Raw genomic sequence first — 19,696 nt, 5'->3', positions numbered from 1 at the left:
CACCGAAATCAAAGAATTCGACATTGCAAAAATATACACAAAACTCGTATACCTCACCAAACCTAACCCAACCTAACCTAACCATCACCGAAATCAAAGAATTTGAGATTGTTAGATTAACACAAAATTCGCTAACCTCACTAAACCTAACCCAACCTAGCTTTCTATCACCGAAATCAAAGAATTCGACTTTGCAAAAATATAAAAAAAACTCGCTTACCTCACCAAACCTAACCCAACCTAACCTAACCATCACCGAAATCAAAGAATTTGAGATTGTAAGATTAAAACAAAATTCGCTAACCTCATCAAACCTAACCCAACCTAGCCGAACTCTCACCAAAATCAAAGAATTCGACATTGCAAAAATATTATAAAAACTCGCTTACCACACCAAACCTAACCCAACCTAACCTAACCATCACCGAAATCAAAGAATTTGAGATTGTAAGATTTACAAAAAATTCGCTTACTTCACCAAACCTAACCCAACCTAGCCTAACTATCACCGAAATCAAAGAAATCGACATTGCAAAAATATTCATAAAACTCGCTTACTTCACCAAACCTAACCCAACCTAGCCTAACTATCACCGAAATCAAAAAATTTGAGACTGTAAGATTTACACAAAATTCGCTTACCTCACCAAACCTAACCCAACCTAGCCTAACTATCACCGAAATCAAAGAGATCGACATTGCAAAAATATAACCAAAACTCGCTTACCTCACCAAACCTAACCAAACCTAGCCTAACTATCACCGAAATCAAAGAATTTGAGATTGTTAGATTTACACAAAATTTGCTAACCTCACCAATCCTAACCCAACTTAGCCTAACTATCACCGAAATCAAAGAAATCGATATTGCAAAAATATTCACAAAAGTCGCTTACCTCACCAAACCTAACCCAACCTAGCCTTACTATCACCGAAATCAAAGAATTTGAGATTATAAGATTTACACAAAATTCGCTAACCTCACCAAACCTAACCCAACCTAGCCTAACTATCACCGAAATCAAAGATATCGACATTGCAAAAATATTCACAAAAGTCGCTTACCTCACCAAACCTAACCCAACCTAGCCGAACTCTCACCAAAATCAAAGAATTCGACACTGCAAAAATATTAAAAAAACTCGCTTACCACACCAAACCTAACCCAACCTAACCTAACCATCACTGAAATCAAAGAATTTGAGATTGTAAGATTTACACAAAATTCGCTAACCTCACCAAACCTAACCCAACCTAGCCTAACTTTAACCGAAATCAAAGAATTCGACATTGCAAAAATATAGACAAAACTCGCTTACCTCACCAAACCTAACTAAACCTAGCCTAACTATCACCGAAATCAAAGAATTTGAGATTGTAAGATTTACACAAAATTCGCTAACCTCACCAAACCTAACCCAACCTAGCCTAACTTTAACCGAAATCAAAGAATTCGACATTGCAAAAATATTCACAAAAGTCGCTTACCTCACCAAAACTAACCCAACCTAGCCTAACTATCACCGAAATCAAAGAATTCGACATTGCAAAAGTATACACAAAACTCGTATACCTCACCAAACCTAACCCAACCTAACCTAACCATCACCGAAATCAAAGAATTTGAGATTGTAAGATTAAAACAAAATTCGCTAACCTCACCAAACCTTACCTAACCTAGCCTAACTTTCACCGAAATCAAAGAATTCGACATTGCAAAAATATAAAAAAAACTCGCTAACCTCACCAAACCTAACTTAACCAAACCTAACCATCACGGAAATCAAAGAATTTGAGATTGTATGATTTAGATAAAATTCGCTTACTTCACCAAACCTAACCCAACCTTACCTAACTATCACCGAAATCAAAGAATTCGACATTGCAAAAATATACACAAAACTCGTATACCTCACCAAACCTAACCCAACCAAACCTAACCATCACCGAAATCACAGAATTTGAGATTGTAAGATTTACACAAAATTCGCTAACCTCACCAAACCTAACCCAACCTAGCCTAACTATCACCGAAATCAAAGAAATCGACATTGCAAAAATATTCACAAAAGTCGCTTACCTCACCAAACCTAACCCAACCTAGCCTAACTATCACCGAAATCAAAGAGATCGACATTGCAAAAATATAAACAAAACTCGCTTACCTCACCAAACCTAACCAAACCTAGCCTAACTATCACCGAAATCAAAGAATTCGACATTGCAAAAGTATACACAAAACTCGTATACCTCACCAAACCTAACCCAACCTAGCCTAACTATCACCGAAATCAAAGAATTTGAGATTATAAGATTTACACAAAATTCGCTAACCTCACCAAACCTAACCCAACCTAGCCTAACTATCACCGAAATCAAAGATATCGACATTGCAAAAATATTCACAAAAGTCGCTTACCTCACCAAACCTAACCCAACCTAGCCGAACTCTCACCAAAATCAAAGAATTCGACATTGCAAAAATATTAAAAAAACTCGCTTACCACACCAAACCTAACCCAACCTAACCTAACCATCACTGAAATCAAAGAATTTGAGATTGTAAGATTTACACAAAATTCGCTAACCTCACCAAACCTAACCCAACCTAGCCTAACTTTAACCGAAATCAAAGAATTCGACATTGCAAAAATATTAAAAAAACTCGCTTACCACACCAAACCTAACCCAACCTAACCTAACCATCACTGAAATCAAAGAATTTGAGATTGTAAGATTTACACAAAATTCGCTAACCTCACCAAACCTAACCCAACCTAGCCTAACTTTAACCAAAATCAAAGAATTCGACATTGCAAAAATATAAACAAAACTCGCTTACCTCACCAAACCTAACCAAACCTAGCCTAACTATCACCGAAATCAAAGAATTCGACATTGCAAAAGTATACACAAAACTCGTATACCTCACCAAACCTAACCCAACCTAGCCTAACTATCACCGAAATCAAAGAATTTGAGATTATAAGATTTACACAAAATTCGCTAACCTCACCAAACCTAACCCAACCTAGCCTAACTATCACCGAAATCAAAGATATCGACATTGCAAAAATATTCACAAAAGTCGCTTACCTCACCAAACCTAACCCAACCTAGCCGAACTCTCACCAAAATCAAAGAATTCGACATTGCAAAAATATTAAAAAAACTCGCTTACCACACCAAACCTAACCCAACCTAACCTAACCATCACTGAAATCAAAGAATTTGAGATTGTAAGATTTACACAAAATTCGCTAACCTCACCAAACCTAACCCAACCTAGCCTAACTTTAACCGAAATCAAAGAATTCGACATTGCAAAAATATAGACAAAACTCGCTTACCTCACCAAACCTAACCAAACCTAGCCTAACTATCACCGAAATCAAAGAATTTGAGATTGTAAGATTTACACAAAATTCGCTAACCTCACCAAACCTAACCCAACCTAGCCTAACTTTAACCGAAATCAAAGAATTCGACATTGCAAAAATATTCACAAAAGTCGCTTACCTCACCAAAACTAACCCAACCTAGCCTAACTATCACCGAAATCAAAGAATTCGACATTGCAAAAGTATACACAAAACTCGTATACCTCACCAAACCTAACCCAACCTAACCTAACCATCACCGAAATCAAAGAATTTGAGATTGTAAGATTTACACAAAATTCGCTAACCTCACCAAACCTTACCTAACCTAGCCTAACTTTCACCGAAATCAAAGAATTCGACATTGCAAAAATATAAAAAAAACTCGCTAACCTCACCAAACCTAACTTAACCAAACCTAACCATCACGGAAATCAAAGAATTTGAGATTGTATGATTTAGATAAAATTCGCTTACTTCACCAAACCTAACCCAACCTTACCTAACTATCACCGAAATCAAAGAATTCGACATTGCAAAAATATACACAAAACTCGTATACCTCACCAAACCTAACCCAACCAAACCTAACCATCACCGAAATCACAGAATTTGAGATTGTAAGATTTACACAAAATTCCCTCACCTCACCAAACCTAACCCAACCTAGCCTAACTATCACCGAAATTAAAGAAATCGACATTGCAAAAATATTCACAAAAGTCGCTTACCTCACCAAACCTAACCCAACCTAGCCTAACTATCACCGAAATCAAAGAATTCGACATTGCAAAAATATACACAAAACTCGTATACCTCACCAAACCTAACCCAACCTAACCTAACCATCACCGAAATCAAAGAATTTGAGATTGTTAGATTAACACAAAATTCGCTAACCTCACTAAACCTAACCCAACCTAGCTTTCTATCACCGAAATCAAAGAATTCGACTTTGCAAAAATATAAAAAAAACTCGCTTACCTCACCAAACCTAACCCAACCTAACCTAACCATCACCGAAATCAAAGAATTTGAGATTGTAAGATTAAAACAAAATTCGCTAACCTCATCAAACCTAACCCAACCTAGCCGAACTCTCACCAAAATCAAAGAATTCGACATTGCAAAAATATTATAAAAACTCGCTTACCACACCAAACCTAACCCAACCTAACCTAACCATCACCGAAATCAAAGAATTTGAGATTGTAAGATTTACAAAAAATTCGCTTACTTCACCAAACCTAACCCAACCTAGCCTAACTATCACCGAAATCAAAGAAATCGACATTGCAAAAATATTCATAAAACTCGCTTACTTCACCAAACCTAACCCAACCTAGCCTAACTATCACCGAAATCAAAAAATTTGAGACTGTAAGATTTACACAAAATTCGCTTACCTCACCAAACCTAACCCAACCTAGCCTAACTATCACCGAAATCAAAGAGATCGACATTGCAAAAATATAACCAAAACTCGCTTACCTCACCAAACCTAACCAAACCTAGCCTAACTATCACCGAAATCAAAGAATTTGAGATTGTTAGATTTACACAAAATTTGCTAACCTCACCAATCCTAACCCAACCTAGCCTAACTATCACCGAAATCAAAGAAATCGATATTGCAAAAATATTCACAAAAGTCGCTTACCTCACCAAACCTAACCCAACCTAGCCTTACTATCACCGAAATCAAAGAATTTGAGATTATAAGATTTACACAAAATTCGCTAACCTCACCAAACCTAACCCAACCTAGCCTAACTATCACCGAAATCAAAGAATTCGACATTGCAAAAATATACACAAAACTCGTATACCTCACCAAACCTAACCCAACCTAACCTAACCATCACCGAAATCAAAGAATTTGAGATTGTTAGATTAACACAAAATTCGCTAACCTCACTAAACCTAACCCAACCTAGCTTTCTATCACCGAAATCAAAGAATTCGACTTTGCAAAAATATAAAAAAAACTCGCTTACCTCACCAAACCTAACCCAACCTAGCCTAACCATCACCGAAATCAAAGAATTTGAGATTGTAAGATTTACACAAAATTTGCTAACCTCACCAATCCTAACCCAACCTAGCCTAACTATCACCGAAATCAAAGAAATCGATATTGCAAAAATATTCACAAAAGTCGCTTACCTCAACAAACCTAACCCAACCTAGCCTAACTATCACCGAAATCAAAGAATTTGAGATTGTAAGATTTACACAAAATTCGCTAACCTCAACAAACCTAACCCAACCTAGCCTAACTATCACCAAAATCAAAGAAATCGACATTGCAAAAATATTCACAAAAGTCGCTTACCTCACCAAACCTAACCTAACCTAGCCTAACTATCACCGAAATCAAAGAATTCGACATTGCAAAATCATACACAAAACTCGTATACCTCACCAAACCTAACCCAACCTAACCTAACCATCACCGAAATCAAAGAATTTGAGATTGTAAGATTTACACAAAATTCGCTAACCTCATCAAACCTAACCCAACCTAGCCGAACTCTCACCAAAATCAAAGAATTCGACATTGCAAAAATATTATAAAAACTCGCTGACCACACAAAACCTAACCCAACCTAACCTAACCATCACCGAAATCAAAGAATTTGAGATTGTAAGATTTACAAAAAATTCGCTTACTTCACCAAACCTAACCCAACCTAGCCTAACTATCACCGAAATCAAAGAAATCGACATTGCAAAAATATTCATAAAACTCGCTTACTTCACCAAACCTAACCCAACCTAGCCTAACTATCACCGAAATCAAAAAATTTGAGACTGTAAGATTTACACAAAATTCGCTTACCTCACCAAACCTAACCCAACCTAGCCTAACTATCACCGAAATCAAAGAGATCGACATTGCAAAAATATAAACAAAACTCGCTTACCTCACCAAACCTAACCAAACCTAGCCTAACTATCACCGAAATCAAAGAATTTGAGATTGTTAGATTTACACAAAATTTGCTAACCTCACCAATCCTAACCCAACCTAGCCTAACTATCACCGAAATCAAAGAAATCGATATTGCAAAAATATTCACAAAAGTCGCTTACCTCACCAAACCTAACCCAACCTAGCCTAACTATCACCGAAATCAAAGAATTTGAGATTATAAGATTTACACAAAATTCGCTAACCTCACCAAACCTAACCCAACCTAGCCTAACTATCACCGAAATCAAAGAAATCGACATTGCAAAAATATTCACAAAAGTCGCTTACCTCACCAAACCTAACCCAACCTAGCCGAACTCTCACCAAAATCAAAGAATTCGACATTGCAAAAATATTAAAAAAACTCGCTTACCACACCAAACCTAACCCAACCTAACCTAACCATCACTGAAATCAAAGAATTTGAGATTGTAAGATTTACACAAAATTCGCTAACCTCACCAAACCTAACCCAACCTAGCCTAACTTTAACCGAAATCAAAGAATTCGACATTGCAAAAATATAGACAAAACTCGCTTACCTCACCAAACCTAACCAAACCTAGCCTAACTATCACCGAAATCAAAGAATTTGAGATTGTAAGATTTACACAAAATTCGCTAACCTCACCAAACCTAACCCAACCTAGCCTAACTTTAACCGAAATCAAAGAATTCGACATTGCAAAAATATTCACAAAAGTCGCTTACCTCACCAAAACTAACCCAACCTAGCCTAACTATCACCGAAATCAAAGAATTCGACATTGCAAAAGTATACACAAAACTCGTATACCTCACCAAACCTAACCCAACCTAACCTAACCATCACCGAAATCAAAGAATTTGAGATTGTAAGATTTACACAAAATTCGCTAACCTCACCAAACCTTACCTAACCTAGCCTAACTTTCACCGAAATCAAAGAATTCGACATTGCAAAAATATAAAAAAAACTCGCTAACCTCACCAAACCTAACTTAACCAAACCTAACCATCACGGAAATCAAAGAATTTGAGATTGTATGATTTAGATAAAATTCGCTTACTTCACCAAACCTAACCCAACCTTACCTAACTATCACCGAAATCAAAGAATTCGACATTGCAAAAATATACACAAAACTCGTATACCTCACCAAACCTAACCCAACCAAACCTAACCATCACCGAAATCACAGAATTTGAGATTGTAAGATTTACACAAAATTCCCTCACCTCACCAAACCTAACCCAACCTAGCCTAACTATCACCGAAATTAAAGAAATCGACATTGCAAAAATATTCACAAAAGTCGCTTACCTCACCAAACCTAACCCAACCTAGCCTAACTATCACCGAAATCAAAGAATTCGACATTGCAAAAATATACACAAAACTCGTATACCTCACCAAACCTAACCCAACCTAACCTAACCATCACCGAAATCAAAGAATTTGAGATTGTTAGATTAACACAAAATTCGCTAACCTCACTAAACCTAACCCAACCTAGCTTTCTATCACCGAAATCAAAGAATTCGACTTTGCAAAAATATAAAAAAAACTCGCTTACCTCACCAAACCTAACCCAACCTAACCTAACCATCACCGAAATCAAAGAATTTGAGATTGTAAGATTAAAACAAAATTCGCTAACCTCATCAAACCTAACCCAACCTAGCCGAACTCTCACCAAAATCAAAGAATTCGACATTGCAAAAATATTATAAAAACTCGCTTACCACACCAAACCTAACCCAACCTAACCTAACCATCACCGAAATCAAAGAATTTGAGATTGTAAGATTTACAAAAAATTCGCTTACTTCACCAAACCTAACCCAACCTAGCCTAACTATCACCGAAATCAAAGAAATCGACATTGCAAAAATATTCATAAAACTCGCTTACTTCACCAAACCTAACCCAACCTAGCCTAACTATCACCGAAATCAAAAAATTTGAGACTGTAAGATTTACACAAAATTCGCTTACCTCACCAAACCTAACCCAACCTAGCCTAACTATCACCGAAATCAAAGAGATCGACATTGCAAAAATATAACCAAAACTCGCTTACCTCACCAAACCTAACCAAACCTAGCCTAACTATCACCGAAATCAAAGAATTTGAGATTGTTAGATTTACACAAAATTTGCTAACCTCACCAATCCTAACCCAACCTAGCCTAACTATCACCGAAATCAAAGAAATCGATATTGCAAAAATATTCACAAAAGTCGCTTACCTCACCAAACCTAACCCAACCTAGCCTAACTATCACCGAAATCAAAGAATTTGAGATTATAAGATTTACACAAAATTCGCTAACCTCACCAAACCTAACCCAACCTAGCCTAACTATCACCGAAATCAAAGATATCGACATTGCAAAAATATTCACAAAAGTCGCTTACCTCACCAAACCTAACCCAACCTAGCCGAACTCTCACCAAAATCAAAGAATTCGACACTGCAAAAATATTAAAAAAACTCGCTTACCACACCAAACCTAACCCAACCTAACCTAACCATCACTGAAATCAAAGAATTTGAGATTGTAAGATTTACACAAAATTCGCTAACCTCACCAAACCTAACCCAACCTAGCCTAACTTTAACCGAAATCAAAGAATTCGACATTGCAAAAATATAGACAAAACTCGCTTACCTCACCAAACCTAACTAAACCTAGCCTAACTATCACCGAAATCAAAGAATTTGAGATTGTAAGATTTACACAAAATTCGCTAACCTCACCAAACCTAACCCAACCTAGCCTAACTTTAACCGAAATCAAAGAATTCGACATTGCAAAAATATTCACAAAAGTCGCTTACCTCACCAAAACTAACCCAACCTAGCCTAACTATCACCGAAATCAAAGAATTCGACATTGCAAAAGTATACACAAAACTCGTATACCTCACCAAACCTAACCCAACCTAACCTAACCATCACCGAAATCAAAGAATTTGAGATTGTAAGATTAAAACAAAATTCGCTAACCTCACCAAACCTTACCTAACCTAGCCTAACTTTCACCGAAATCAAAGAATTCGACATTGCAAAAATATAAAAAAAACTCGCTAACCTCACCAAACCTAACTTAACCAAACCTAACCATCACGGAAATCAAAGAATTTGAGATTGTATGATTTAGATAAAATTCGCTTACTTCACCAAACCTAACCCAACCTTACCTAACTATCACCGAAATCAAAGAATTCGACATTGCAAAAATATACACAAAACTCGTATACCTCACCAAACCTAACCCAACCAAACCTAACCATCACCGAAATCACAGAATTTGAGATTGTAAGATTTACACAAAATTCGCTAACCTCACCAAACCTAACCCAACCTAGCCTAACTATCACCGAAATCAAAGAAATCGACATTGCAAAAATATTCACAAAAGTCGCTTACCTCACCAAACCTAACCCAACCTAGCCTAACTATCACCGAAATCAAAGAGATCGACATTGCAAAAATATAAACAAAACTCGCTTACCTCACCAAACCTAACCAAACCTAGCCTAACTATCACCGAAATCAAAGAATTCGACATTGCAAAAGTATACACAAAACTCGTATACCTCACCAAACCTAACCCAACCTAGCCTAACTATCACCGAAATCAAAGATATCGACATTGCAAAAATATTCACAAAAGTCGCTTACCTCACCAAACCTAACCCAACCTAGCCGAACTCTCACCAAAATCAAAGAATTCGACATTGCAAAAATATTAAAAAAACTCGCTTACCACACCAAACCTAACCCAACCTAACCTAACCATCACTGAAATCAAAGAATTTGAGATTGTAAGATTTACACAAAATTCGCTAACCTCACCAAACCTAACCCAACCTAGCCTAACTTTAACCGAAATCAAAGAATTCGACATTGCAAAAATATTAAAAAAACTCGCTTACCACACCAAACCTAACCCAACCTAACCTAACCATCACTGAAATCAAAGAATTTGAGATTGTAAGATTTACACAAAATTCGCTAACCTCACCAAACCTAACCCAACCTAGCCTAACTTTAACCAAAATCAAAGAATTCGACATTGCAAAAATATAGACAAAACTCGCTTACCTCACCAAACCTAACCAAACCTAGCCTAACTATCACCGAAATCAAAGAATTTGAGATTGTGAGATTTACACAAAATTCGCTAACCTCACCAAACCTAACCCAACCTAGCCTAACTTTAACCGAAATCAAAGAATTCGACATTGCAAAAATATTCACAAAAGTCGCTTACCTCACCAAACCTAACCCAACCTAGCCTAACTATCACCGAAATCAAAGAATTCGACATGGCAAAAGTATACACAAAACTCGTATACCTCACCAAACCTAACCCAACCTAACCTAACCATCACCGAAATGAAAGAATTTGAGATTGTAAGATTTACACAAAATTCGCTAACCTCACCAAACCTTACCTTACCTAGCCTAACTTTCACCGAAATCAAAGAATTCGACATTGCAAAAATATAAAAAAAAACTCGCTAACCTCACCAAACCTAACTTAACCAAACCTAACCATCACGGAAATCAAAGAATTTGAGATTGTATGATTTAGATAAAATTCGCTTACTTCACCAAACCTAACCCAACCTTACCTAACTATCACCGAAATCAAAGAATTCGACATTGCAAAAATATACACAAAACTCGTATACCTCACCAAACCTAACCCAACCAAACCTAACCATCACCGAAATCACAGAATTTGAGATTGTAAGATTTACACAAAATTCGCTAACCTCACCAAACCTAACCCAACCTAGCCTAACTATCACCGAAATCAAAGAAATCGACATTGCAAAAATATTCACAAAAGTCGCTTACCTCACCAAACCTCACCCAACCTAGCCTAACTATCACCGAAATCAAAGAATTCGACATTGCAAAAATATTCACAAAACTCGCTTACCACACCAAACCTAACCCAACTAAGCCTAACTATCACCGAAATCAAAGAATTTGAGATTGTAAGATTTACACAAAATTCCCTCACCTCACCAAACCTAACCCAACCTAGCCTAACTATCACCGAAATTAAAGAAATCGACATTGCAAAAATATTCACAAAAGTCGCTTACCTCACCAAACCTAACCCAACCTAGCCTAACTATCACCGAAATCAAAGAATTCGACATTGCAAAAATATACACAAAACTCGTATACCTCACCAAACCTAACCCAACCTAACCTAACCATCACCGAAATCAAAGAATTTGAGATTGTTAGATTAACACAAAATTCGCTAACCTCACCAAACCTAACCCAACCTAGCCTAACTTTAACCGAAATCAAAGAATTCGACATTGCAAAAATATTCACAAAAGTCGCTGTTCCGACTTTTGTAATGACGTGTGGCAAACAGTCTTATTAACTGATTGTCGATTGGCATTATTGACGAGTTGGCATTAGTGTCGGCCCAAGCGGAAATACGCGACGGTCGACAGAGTCAGCGAGCAGACGGCGTTCGGACATCTTGTGTTCTCGTACGCTACGCTGAACCACCACGTGCAAATTTTACATTTCAATAAACTACATCAAACCATTATCGAAGTCTTTTCCATGATGGTCACTTCGAACCGGACACCAGTAACCTAGGCCACAACACCAAACGGACAAACCAATAGGAAAAAACGTGGTCGAGAAAAAATGGATGTCAATTAAGAAATCGGTATCGTTCCTTTGTTACTATCCATACCTTTCCAATACTAATAACATGTTTGCTTCTATTTCAGCAATATATTGATTGATGTACAGAGGTACATGACCGCGTGATTGACGCAGAAAATATATAAATAAAAACATAACCTACAAAGACGCATGGGACACAGAGGTAATCCAAAATTATCGGAACGATCACATAAACATCGTAAAGGATATTCAAGTAAGTGAATGTATTCAATCTCAGGCAATCTGTTCAAAAGGCAATCATGTGGGTAGGTCAGTTTTTAAAAATATGTTTTAAAGTATAACAATTAATTAACGCGATTGTATAAAATAATATCGCGCTACGAAGGAATGTTTCATCGGTCGCATCGAATTTCGTATTAAAAGTGTAAAATCAGATGTAGTGTAAAATTAGCAAAGCACGTGGGGAATTATACTTGTAGCCCCAAAGTGGCTTAAACCAAGTACATACCGGTATATTCATATACCGGCAGATCTCTTTGTTTCTTAATGTGTGTAGAAACTTTCTCCCCCCTCCCCCCTCCACAATAAATGTGGAATTATACTTGTAGCCCCAAAGTGGCTTAAACCAAGTACATACCGGTATATTCATATCGGTAGATCTTTGTTTCTTAATGTGTGTAGAAACACCCTCCCCCCCCCCCCCCTTCCACGATAAATGTGGAATTATACTTGTAGCCCCAAAGTGGCTTAAACCAAGTACATACCGGTATATTCATACATCGGTAGATCTCTTTGTTTCATAATGTGTGATGAAACAGTGGTGATTTAAAATAAATCACAAGACTTGTAGCCCCAAAGTGGTTTAAATCAAGCACCCACCAATTTAGGGTTGTTATTTCTTCCAAAATATGTTGGATAGATTCTGGTGATAATAGTTAAAGTAGAATATTAAGATTCACGGTTAATCATTGAATATTATTACCTTATCTCTACGAATAGTTCAATTGACAGCTATAGTAGAGAATAACTGTATTTATGAGACGAAATAGTGCAACTTTCTGAAACAAATGTCAAGTGCTGAAAACGAGGTAATAGAAGCTTCGACTTCCCAGTCGCATAAAGGTCGAAATCCAACTAGGGACGTAGAACCTATTAGAGACAGGTCAAGCTCTAGAATACATCAGACTCGAAGTCAGACTCAATCGATAAAAACATTAGCGAAAGAAAATAAAGTAGAAGTTACAATGACGTCAATAGAATTAAGGTATTCGGGCGCGTTTAAAAGACTACAGGAGAAAATAGACAGAATCTCCGAAATAAATGAAGGACAGTATCAATTTATTGAAAAAGCATACGACTATCTCCAAAAACTCCATTATGAGTATTTAGACAACATCACAGATATAGAGCAGGCGGATCAAATAGACGAAGAGTTCTACATAATCACAATGACAATTCAAAATCTTAAAGCAGCATTAGAGAGACAATCCATTCAAGATTGTAAACTGAAGGTAGAGCAAGCAACAATTAAATTTGCTAGAGATAAGTTACCGACGCTAACCATTCCCACATTTCAGGGAGATCCATCTGAATGGCAATCGTTTCAACAAGCTTTTAAGAATATAATAGGAAACAAAACGGAATATTCGAATGTCACGAAATTGCAATATTTGCATCAATCCTTAATCGGTCCCGCTTTGGCAGCTGTATCAGGTTTAGATATTAGCTCAGACAATTACGAAATAGCTTGGAGTATTTTAGACAAGCAATATAATTTACCAAGACTTAATCTCAAAACTAGGATTAATTCACTTTGTGACTTAAAATTAATCACAAGAGAATCACATATCGAATTGAGAAATCTATTGAATCAGGTAACAGTGTGTATTAAAAACATTGAATCGTTGGGTTACGCGAGAGAAATTTTAGATCCATGGGTAACATGTTTAGTTCTAAGGAAATTACCTTTTAATCTAGTAAGAGACTGGGAAATATCGCTGGTTAGCAGAGAAATGCCACCATATGAAAGTTTAGAGACATTCTTGCAGAATAGATGTAATGTATTACAATCTACTGCATCTGTAACTACGGTGAAGGAATTCCCTCATAGTCGTCAAAGAATCATGAGAACTCATGTCGCGAACAAAAACCCATCAAGTAAGGTAAACGCATGCGCATTCTGTCGAAATAATCATTTCATAGGCAAATGTGATAAATTCAAAGCAAAATCCAGTTTGGAAAGAAATGAATTCGTTAAATCTAATAACATGTGTTTTAAATGTTTAAATTCATCGCATAAGATAACAAATTGCAAGTCTAACTATAATTGCTTAAGGTGCAAACAAAACCATCACACTTTGTTGCATCAGGACGATACATTTAGTTCCAATAATACGGGAAGGAAGTCAATTAATGCTCATTCTACTCATTTCTCTCAAAGGGAGATAATTTTACCGACGGTACAAGTAGACATTATAACGTCCAATGGAACGGTCGTTAAGGGTCGCACATTATTAGATTCCGGCTCACAAGTCAACTATGTTACCACATCTTTCGCTAAGAAGAATAACTTCAAATTAGAGAAAATCTCTCAAAAAATTGTAGGTATCGCTAATCAAGAAAGTAGCATTCGTCACATCACCAAGGTGACCATAAGGTCTTCAACCACTAATTACTCAACCAAAGTGTTGTGTTTGGTATTACCACAAATTACTGGCGAAATTCCAACTGTGAAACTGGATCAACAGTTAATTTCAATACCAGCGGGAATCAAGTTATCAGATCCCCTTTGGAATAAACCGACGCCAATCGATTTATTGCTCGGCGCCGAGATTTGCGTTCATGCTATGAAAGCAGGAACCATCCAGTTAGGAAAAGGTATGCCTATCTTAAAGGATACCGAATTCGGATGGACAATAGTTGGTCCATATCCCGAAGTAAATAATGCTCCAGGGAAGAGCCACATAGGCTTAAGTCAATTAGACAGTCACATTCAAAACTTTTGGATGATAGACCAGGTTCCTATGGTAAAACATCAATCTCTTGAGGAGAAAAGATGTGAGGAACATTTCCAAGCACACACATCACGAGATAAAAACGGTAGATTTTGTGTAGCTTTACCATATAAAAATTCCCCGGTAGTATTAGGAAGTTCATTGCACATTGCGGAGAAAAGACACAAAACTTTGGAAAGACGTTTTTTAGCCAATAATAATTTAAAAATGGAATACAATAAAGTTTTAGAAGAGTACATAAATTTAGGACACATGTCAGAGTGTGAACCTCCGGAGGCACATGAGGTTCATTGTTATTTACCTCATCACGTCGTGGTTAAGGAGTCTAGCCTTACCACTAAATATCGTGTAGTTTTTGATGCGTCCGCAAAGACAACGTCCAATATCTCACTAAATAATATTTTGATGGTGGGACCTAGTGTCCAATCAGATTTGTTAAGTTTACTACTCAACTTTCGACTCCATAAATACGTGATTACTGCGGATATTAAGCAGATGTACCGACAGATTCAAATAGCAGAGAAAAATAAAAATGTACAACGAATCATTTGGCGAACAGATCCCCAGAGTAAATTCAAGCATTACAAGCTTAATACAGTAACATTCGGAACTGCTTCAGCCCCATTTTTAGCTACTAGATGTCTAAATCAGTTAGCAGAGGAGAATAGAAACAAATATCCCATCGCTAGTAACGTGATCGAACGTGATTTTTATGTTGATGATTTGCTCACGGGAACTAATACTATTGAAGCAGGTAAATTATTAAAGGTTCAACTGGAAACCATATTATTATCAGCCGGTATGTCCTTAAGCAAATGGACATCGAACAACTCCGATATAATCACGGATGTTAAAGCTGACGATTGTTCAGATTTTAACTTCTCTAACGAATCACACAAAACTTTAGGTTTATTTTGGAAACCGCGGGAAGACGTTTTTGTATTTAAGGTTCAAACCGAAGTCGAGACAGAAAATATAACAAAAAGAAACTTTTTATCAGTAATTAGTCAGATCTTCGACCCATTAGGACTATTATCTCCATTGTTAATTAATTATAAGATATTAATGCAATCTGTCTGGCAACAAACCATTGGTTGGGATGAATTCATTCCTCAGACAATCTTCAAAAAATGGAAAGATTGCCAATTATCCAATACAGTCATGAAACTTTATAAAATTCCTAGATTGATAATACTAAATAATGCCATTAATATACAGGCACACGGATTTTGTGACGCATCCGAGAAAGCTTATGGTGCTTGTATTTATGTAAAATGTACAGATCAATTGGGAAATTCCAAATGTCATCTTGTGTGTTCTCGTTCGAGAGTCGCTCCGCTCAGTTTTGTAACTATTCCGCGTTTAGAGCTGTGCTCCGCTATGTTATTATCAAAGTTAATGAAGTCAACAATAGACCAATTAACAATTCATATTAATGAAAAATATTATTGGACGGATTCAACCGTCGCATTGCATTGGATTAGAGGAGAATCATGTAAATGGACCACCTTCGTTGCCAATCGAGTGGCCGAAATCCAATCAATATCTCAACCCATTGAGTGGTACCATGTCTCCTCTACAGACAATCCAGCAGATTTAATTTCTCGAGGGACTCAACCATCAGAATTAAACCATAATTCGTTATGGTGGGACGGCCCTAGTTGGTTGAAATTAGACGAATCACGATGGCCTCGAAGACCTCCTGAGATCACAATAGATCTTCCAGAGAGAAGGGTAGTCACTAACGCTACCCTTGTGAGGGAAAATAATTGGATAGATAAATATTCTCATCTTCCAAGACTCCTTCGAGTTTTATCATATGTTCGTCGGCCACTAAGGAATAAACAATTAAACGTTAAAGAAAATAACGAACCGTCCGCTTTAGAATTAAATGATGCTTTAAATAATTTGATTAGGTTATCGCAAATGGAATCATTTCCATTGGAATATCGTTTGCTGAGCAAGGGACATCCAATTCCCAGTAGCAGTAAATTAGCTAAATTGTCCCCTCTATTCCACGAGAATTTAATTTGTGTTGGAAGTAGACTTCCTCTGGGAACAACTCTATCAACGTCACCCATTATCTTGTCAAATAAGCATAAACTTACACACATGATTGTCCGAGACGCGCACTTGAAATATATTCACTTGGGTACTCAAGCCTTACTGTCGTTATTGCGGCAGACCTATTGGCCATTGGCCGGACATAATACTGTCAAAGGAGTGGTGCGTTCATGTGTCATTTGTTTCAGAAATAAACCACTGTCACACAATAGATTAATGGGATTACTCCCGCTTGAACGTACCACTGCGAATTTTCCTTTCAGTCATGTGGGGATAGACTTCGCAGGACCTTTTCCTGTGAAGAGTGGTTGCAATAAGAATTCTAAGATAATTAAGGGTTACGTTTGTGTCTTTGTGTGTTTTTCCAGTAAGGCAGTTCACTTGGAACTTGTCGGAGACTTAACGAGTTCAAATTTCTTAAATTGTTTAAGAAGATTCGTAGCCAGACGTGGCAGGCCCAATACGATATATTCCGACAATGCTACTAATTTTGTCGGTGCAAGTCGTGAACTCGTTAATTTAGTAAAATTAATTTACGAACGTCCTCATGAGGAGAAGCTACTACGGTATGTAGCCTCCGAAGGGATTCGTTGGAAGTTTAACCCGCCAAGGGCGCCTCACATGGGAGGGCTGTGGGAAGCAGCGGTTAAATCCATGAAGATTCATTTAAACAAGGTGTTAAAGGCCACCACCTTAAATTTCGAATCATTTTGTACGGTATTGACTCAAATAGAAGCTTGCATGAATTCCCGTCCTCTTAGTCCCTTGTCTTCGGATCCACTAGACCTTTTACCCCTCACACCTGGACATTTCTTAATTGGCAGATCCTTACTCGCTCTTCCAATGGAGGTTAAATATAACACTAATGTCCATGCCAATCTGCTTCAGATACAATTGACCACAGCAGCATTTTGGAAACGTTGGTCGGCGGAATATTTACATTCTTTGCAGTTACGACACAAATGGAAGAAGGACTCGAGCAACAATCTGAGTGTGGGTCAAATGGTCCTGTTAAAGGAGGAACACATGCTGCCAACCCGATGGGTCTTGGGTCGAGTCACTAAATTGTATCCCGGACCAGATGGCAGAGTTCGAGTCGTCGACGTCTTTACTGCCAGCGGAGAGTTTCGTCGGTCCAGTCATCTAGTGGCGCCATTGCCGATTCTACCACAAGGACCACTTGACAGGAAGGAAGATCAGCAAGAGGGAGGAGAAACAGCAGCTTCAATTCCGTCAACTGCGGTAGCTTAGTTTAACCCGAAGACACTACCCCTAACTCATATTATTTATTAGATGTAATCATGAGTTTAAATCATTCAATGTTAATAGTAGTACTCCGTAATTCACTTTAATTGTGTTGTGTGTATAATTTAAGCTATTTTCATTTTAACATTCGGCAGTATATATCTCCGAATTTAATCTAATCATTTTGTCTTTATAATATAAGACTTGTCTCATGTCATCACTCGGAAGGATTATATCCGAGTTTAAAATAAAAATTTAAATTTAAAAATTTAAAATAAACTGTTCAAATTTGACAGTTAAAATTAGATTCATGATTTGTTAATGTTAGTCTCCAAGCCACACTTAATGGAGCATCTTAAATTATTTCATGTCTACTTAATTATAACTTGCCGGGAGTCATCCGCAGGTCTTATGTTTCTTGTTATGAAAACATAAGTTAACTCTTACTGTTTATAGTATTTATGTGAATCATAGAATAAGTAAATATTATAATACTGAACATTTCAATGTTTAACGTAGAGACATCTATAATCATAGTTCACTTTCATTTCCTGCTTGTAGGAATGAATGAATGACTTTCCAATTTACTTTTAATTTAGCAATGTTTGTGTTACTTATTGATGAAATCAAGTTAACTTAGGAGCATTACACTCACTAATCAAGTTAAGTTGATCGGTAATAGCTGATCTGTATTGACTACTGTAATAGTGTCAACATTGTATTGTCTAAGTTAACATCAAGATGAGGAATGCTTAAGTTTTAAACCATATACAGTCCACTCTCTCTTCTTTAAAGTAAACTTATCTTGTAATGCTTATTCACAGCTTCAAAGGAGATTTCAAAAATTTTAATGTAAATAGAAACAACATTCACCAGAGGTATATCTATAAGTTGAAATATTACTGAACCAATAAATTGATTTTATCCTCACAATGGATGAGGCAAAGGTTTCATTATTCACCCTCTATTTAATTATTTGAAGAGCTATGATTTATTGTAAACGACTCGTCAGTAATGCTGTAACTCTGTAGAATAACTGTATTGTTCAACAGTTTTCCTATGTGGGACTATGTTCCGACTTTTGTAATGACGTGTGGCAAACAGTCTTATTAACTGATTGTCGATTGGCATTATTGACGAGTTGGCATTAGTGTCGGCCCAAGCGGAAATACGCGACGGTCGACAGAGTCAGCGAGCAGACGGCGTTCGGACAACTTGTGTTCCGTACGCTCCGCTGAACCACCACGTGCAAATTTTACATTTCAATAAACTACATCAAACCATTATCGAAGTCTTTTCCAGTCGCTTACCTCACCAAACCTAACCCAACCTAGCCTAACTATCACCGAAATCAAA

General features: G+C 37.0%; 1 protein-coding gene across 1 annotated transcript in view; it reads left to right on the top strand.

Annotated features, from left to right (window-relative positions):
- Positions 1-11,799: 11,799 nt before the first annotated feature.
- Positions 11,800-19,696, top strand: part of LOC143916579 (uncharacterized) — a 590,438-nt gene continuing 582,541 nt past the window's right edge. Inside the window, exon 1 of the mRNA XM_077437728.1 lies at positions 11,800-19,641. Coding sequence (XP_077293854.1) covers positions 13,085-18,346 — 5,262 coding nt within the window. The 5' untranslated portion in view covers positions 11,800-13,084 and the 3' untranslated portion in view covers positions 18,347-19,641. The remainder of the gene's footprint in view (positions 19,642-19,696) is intronic.

This window comes from Arctopsyche grandis, chromosome 9 (assembly GCF_051622035.1).
Source record: "Arctopsyche grandis isolate Sample6627 chromosome 9, ASM5162203v2, whole genome shotgun sequence".
NCBI lineage: Eukaryota > Metazoa > Arthropoda > Insecta > Trichoptera > Hydropsychidae > Arctopsyche > Arctopsyche grandis.
This window is presented reverse-complemented; position numbering and strand designations above follow the sequence as displayed.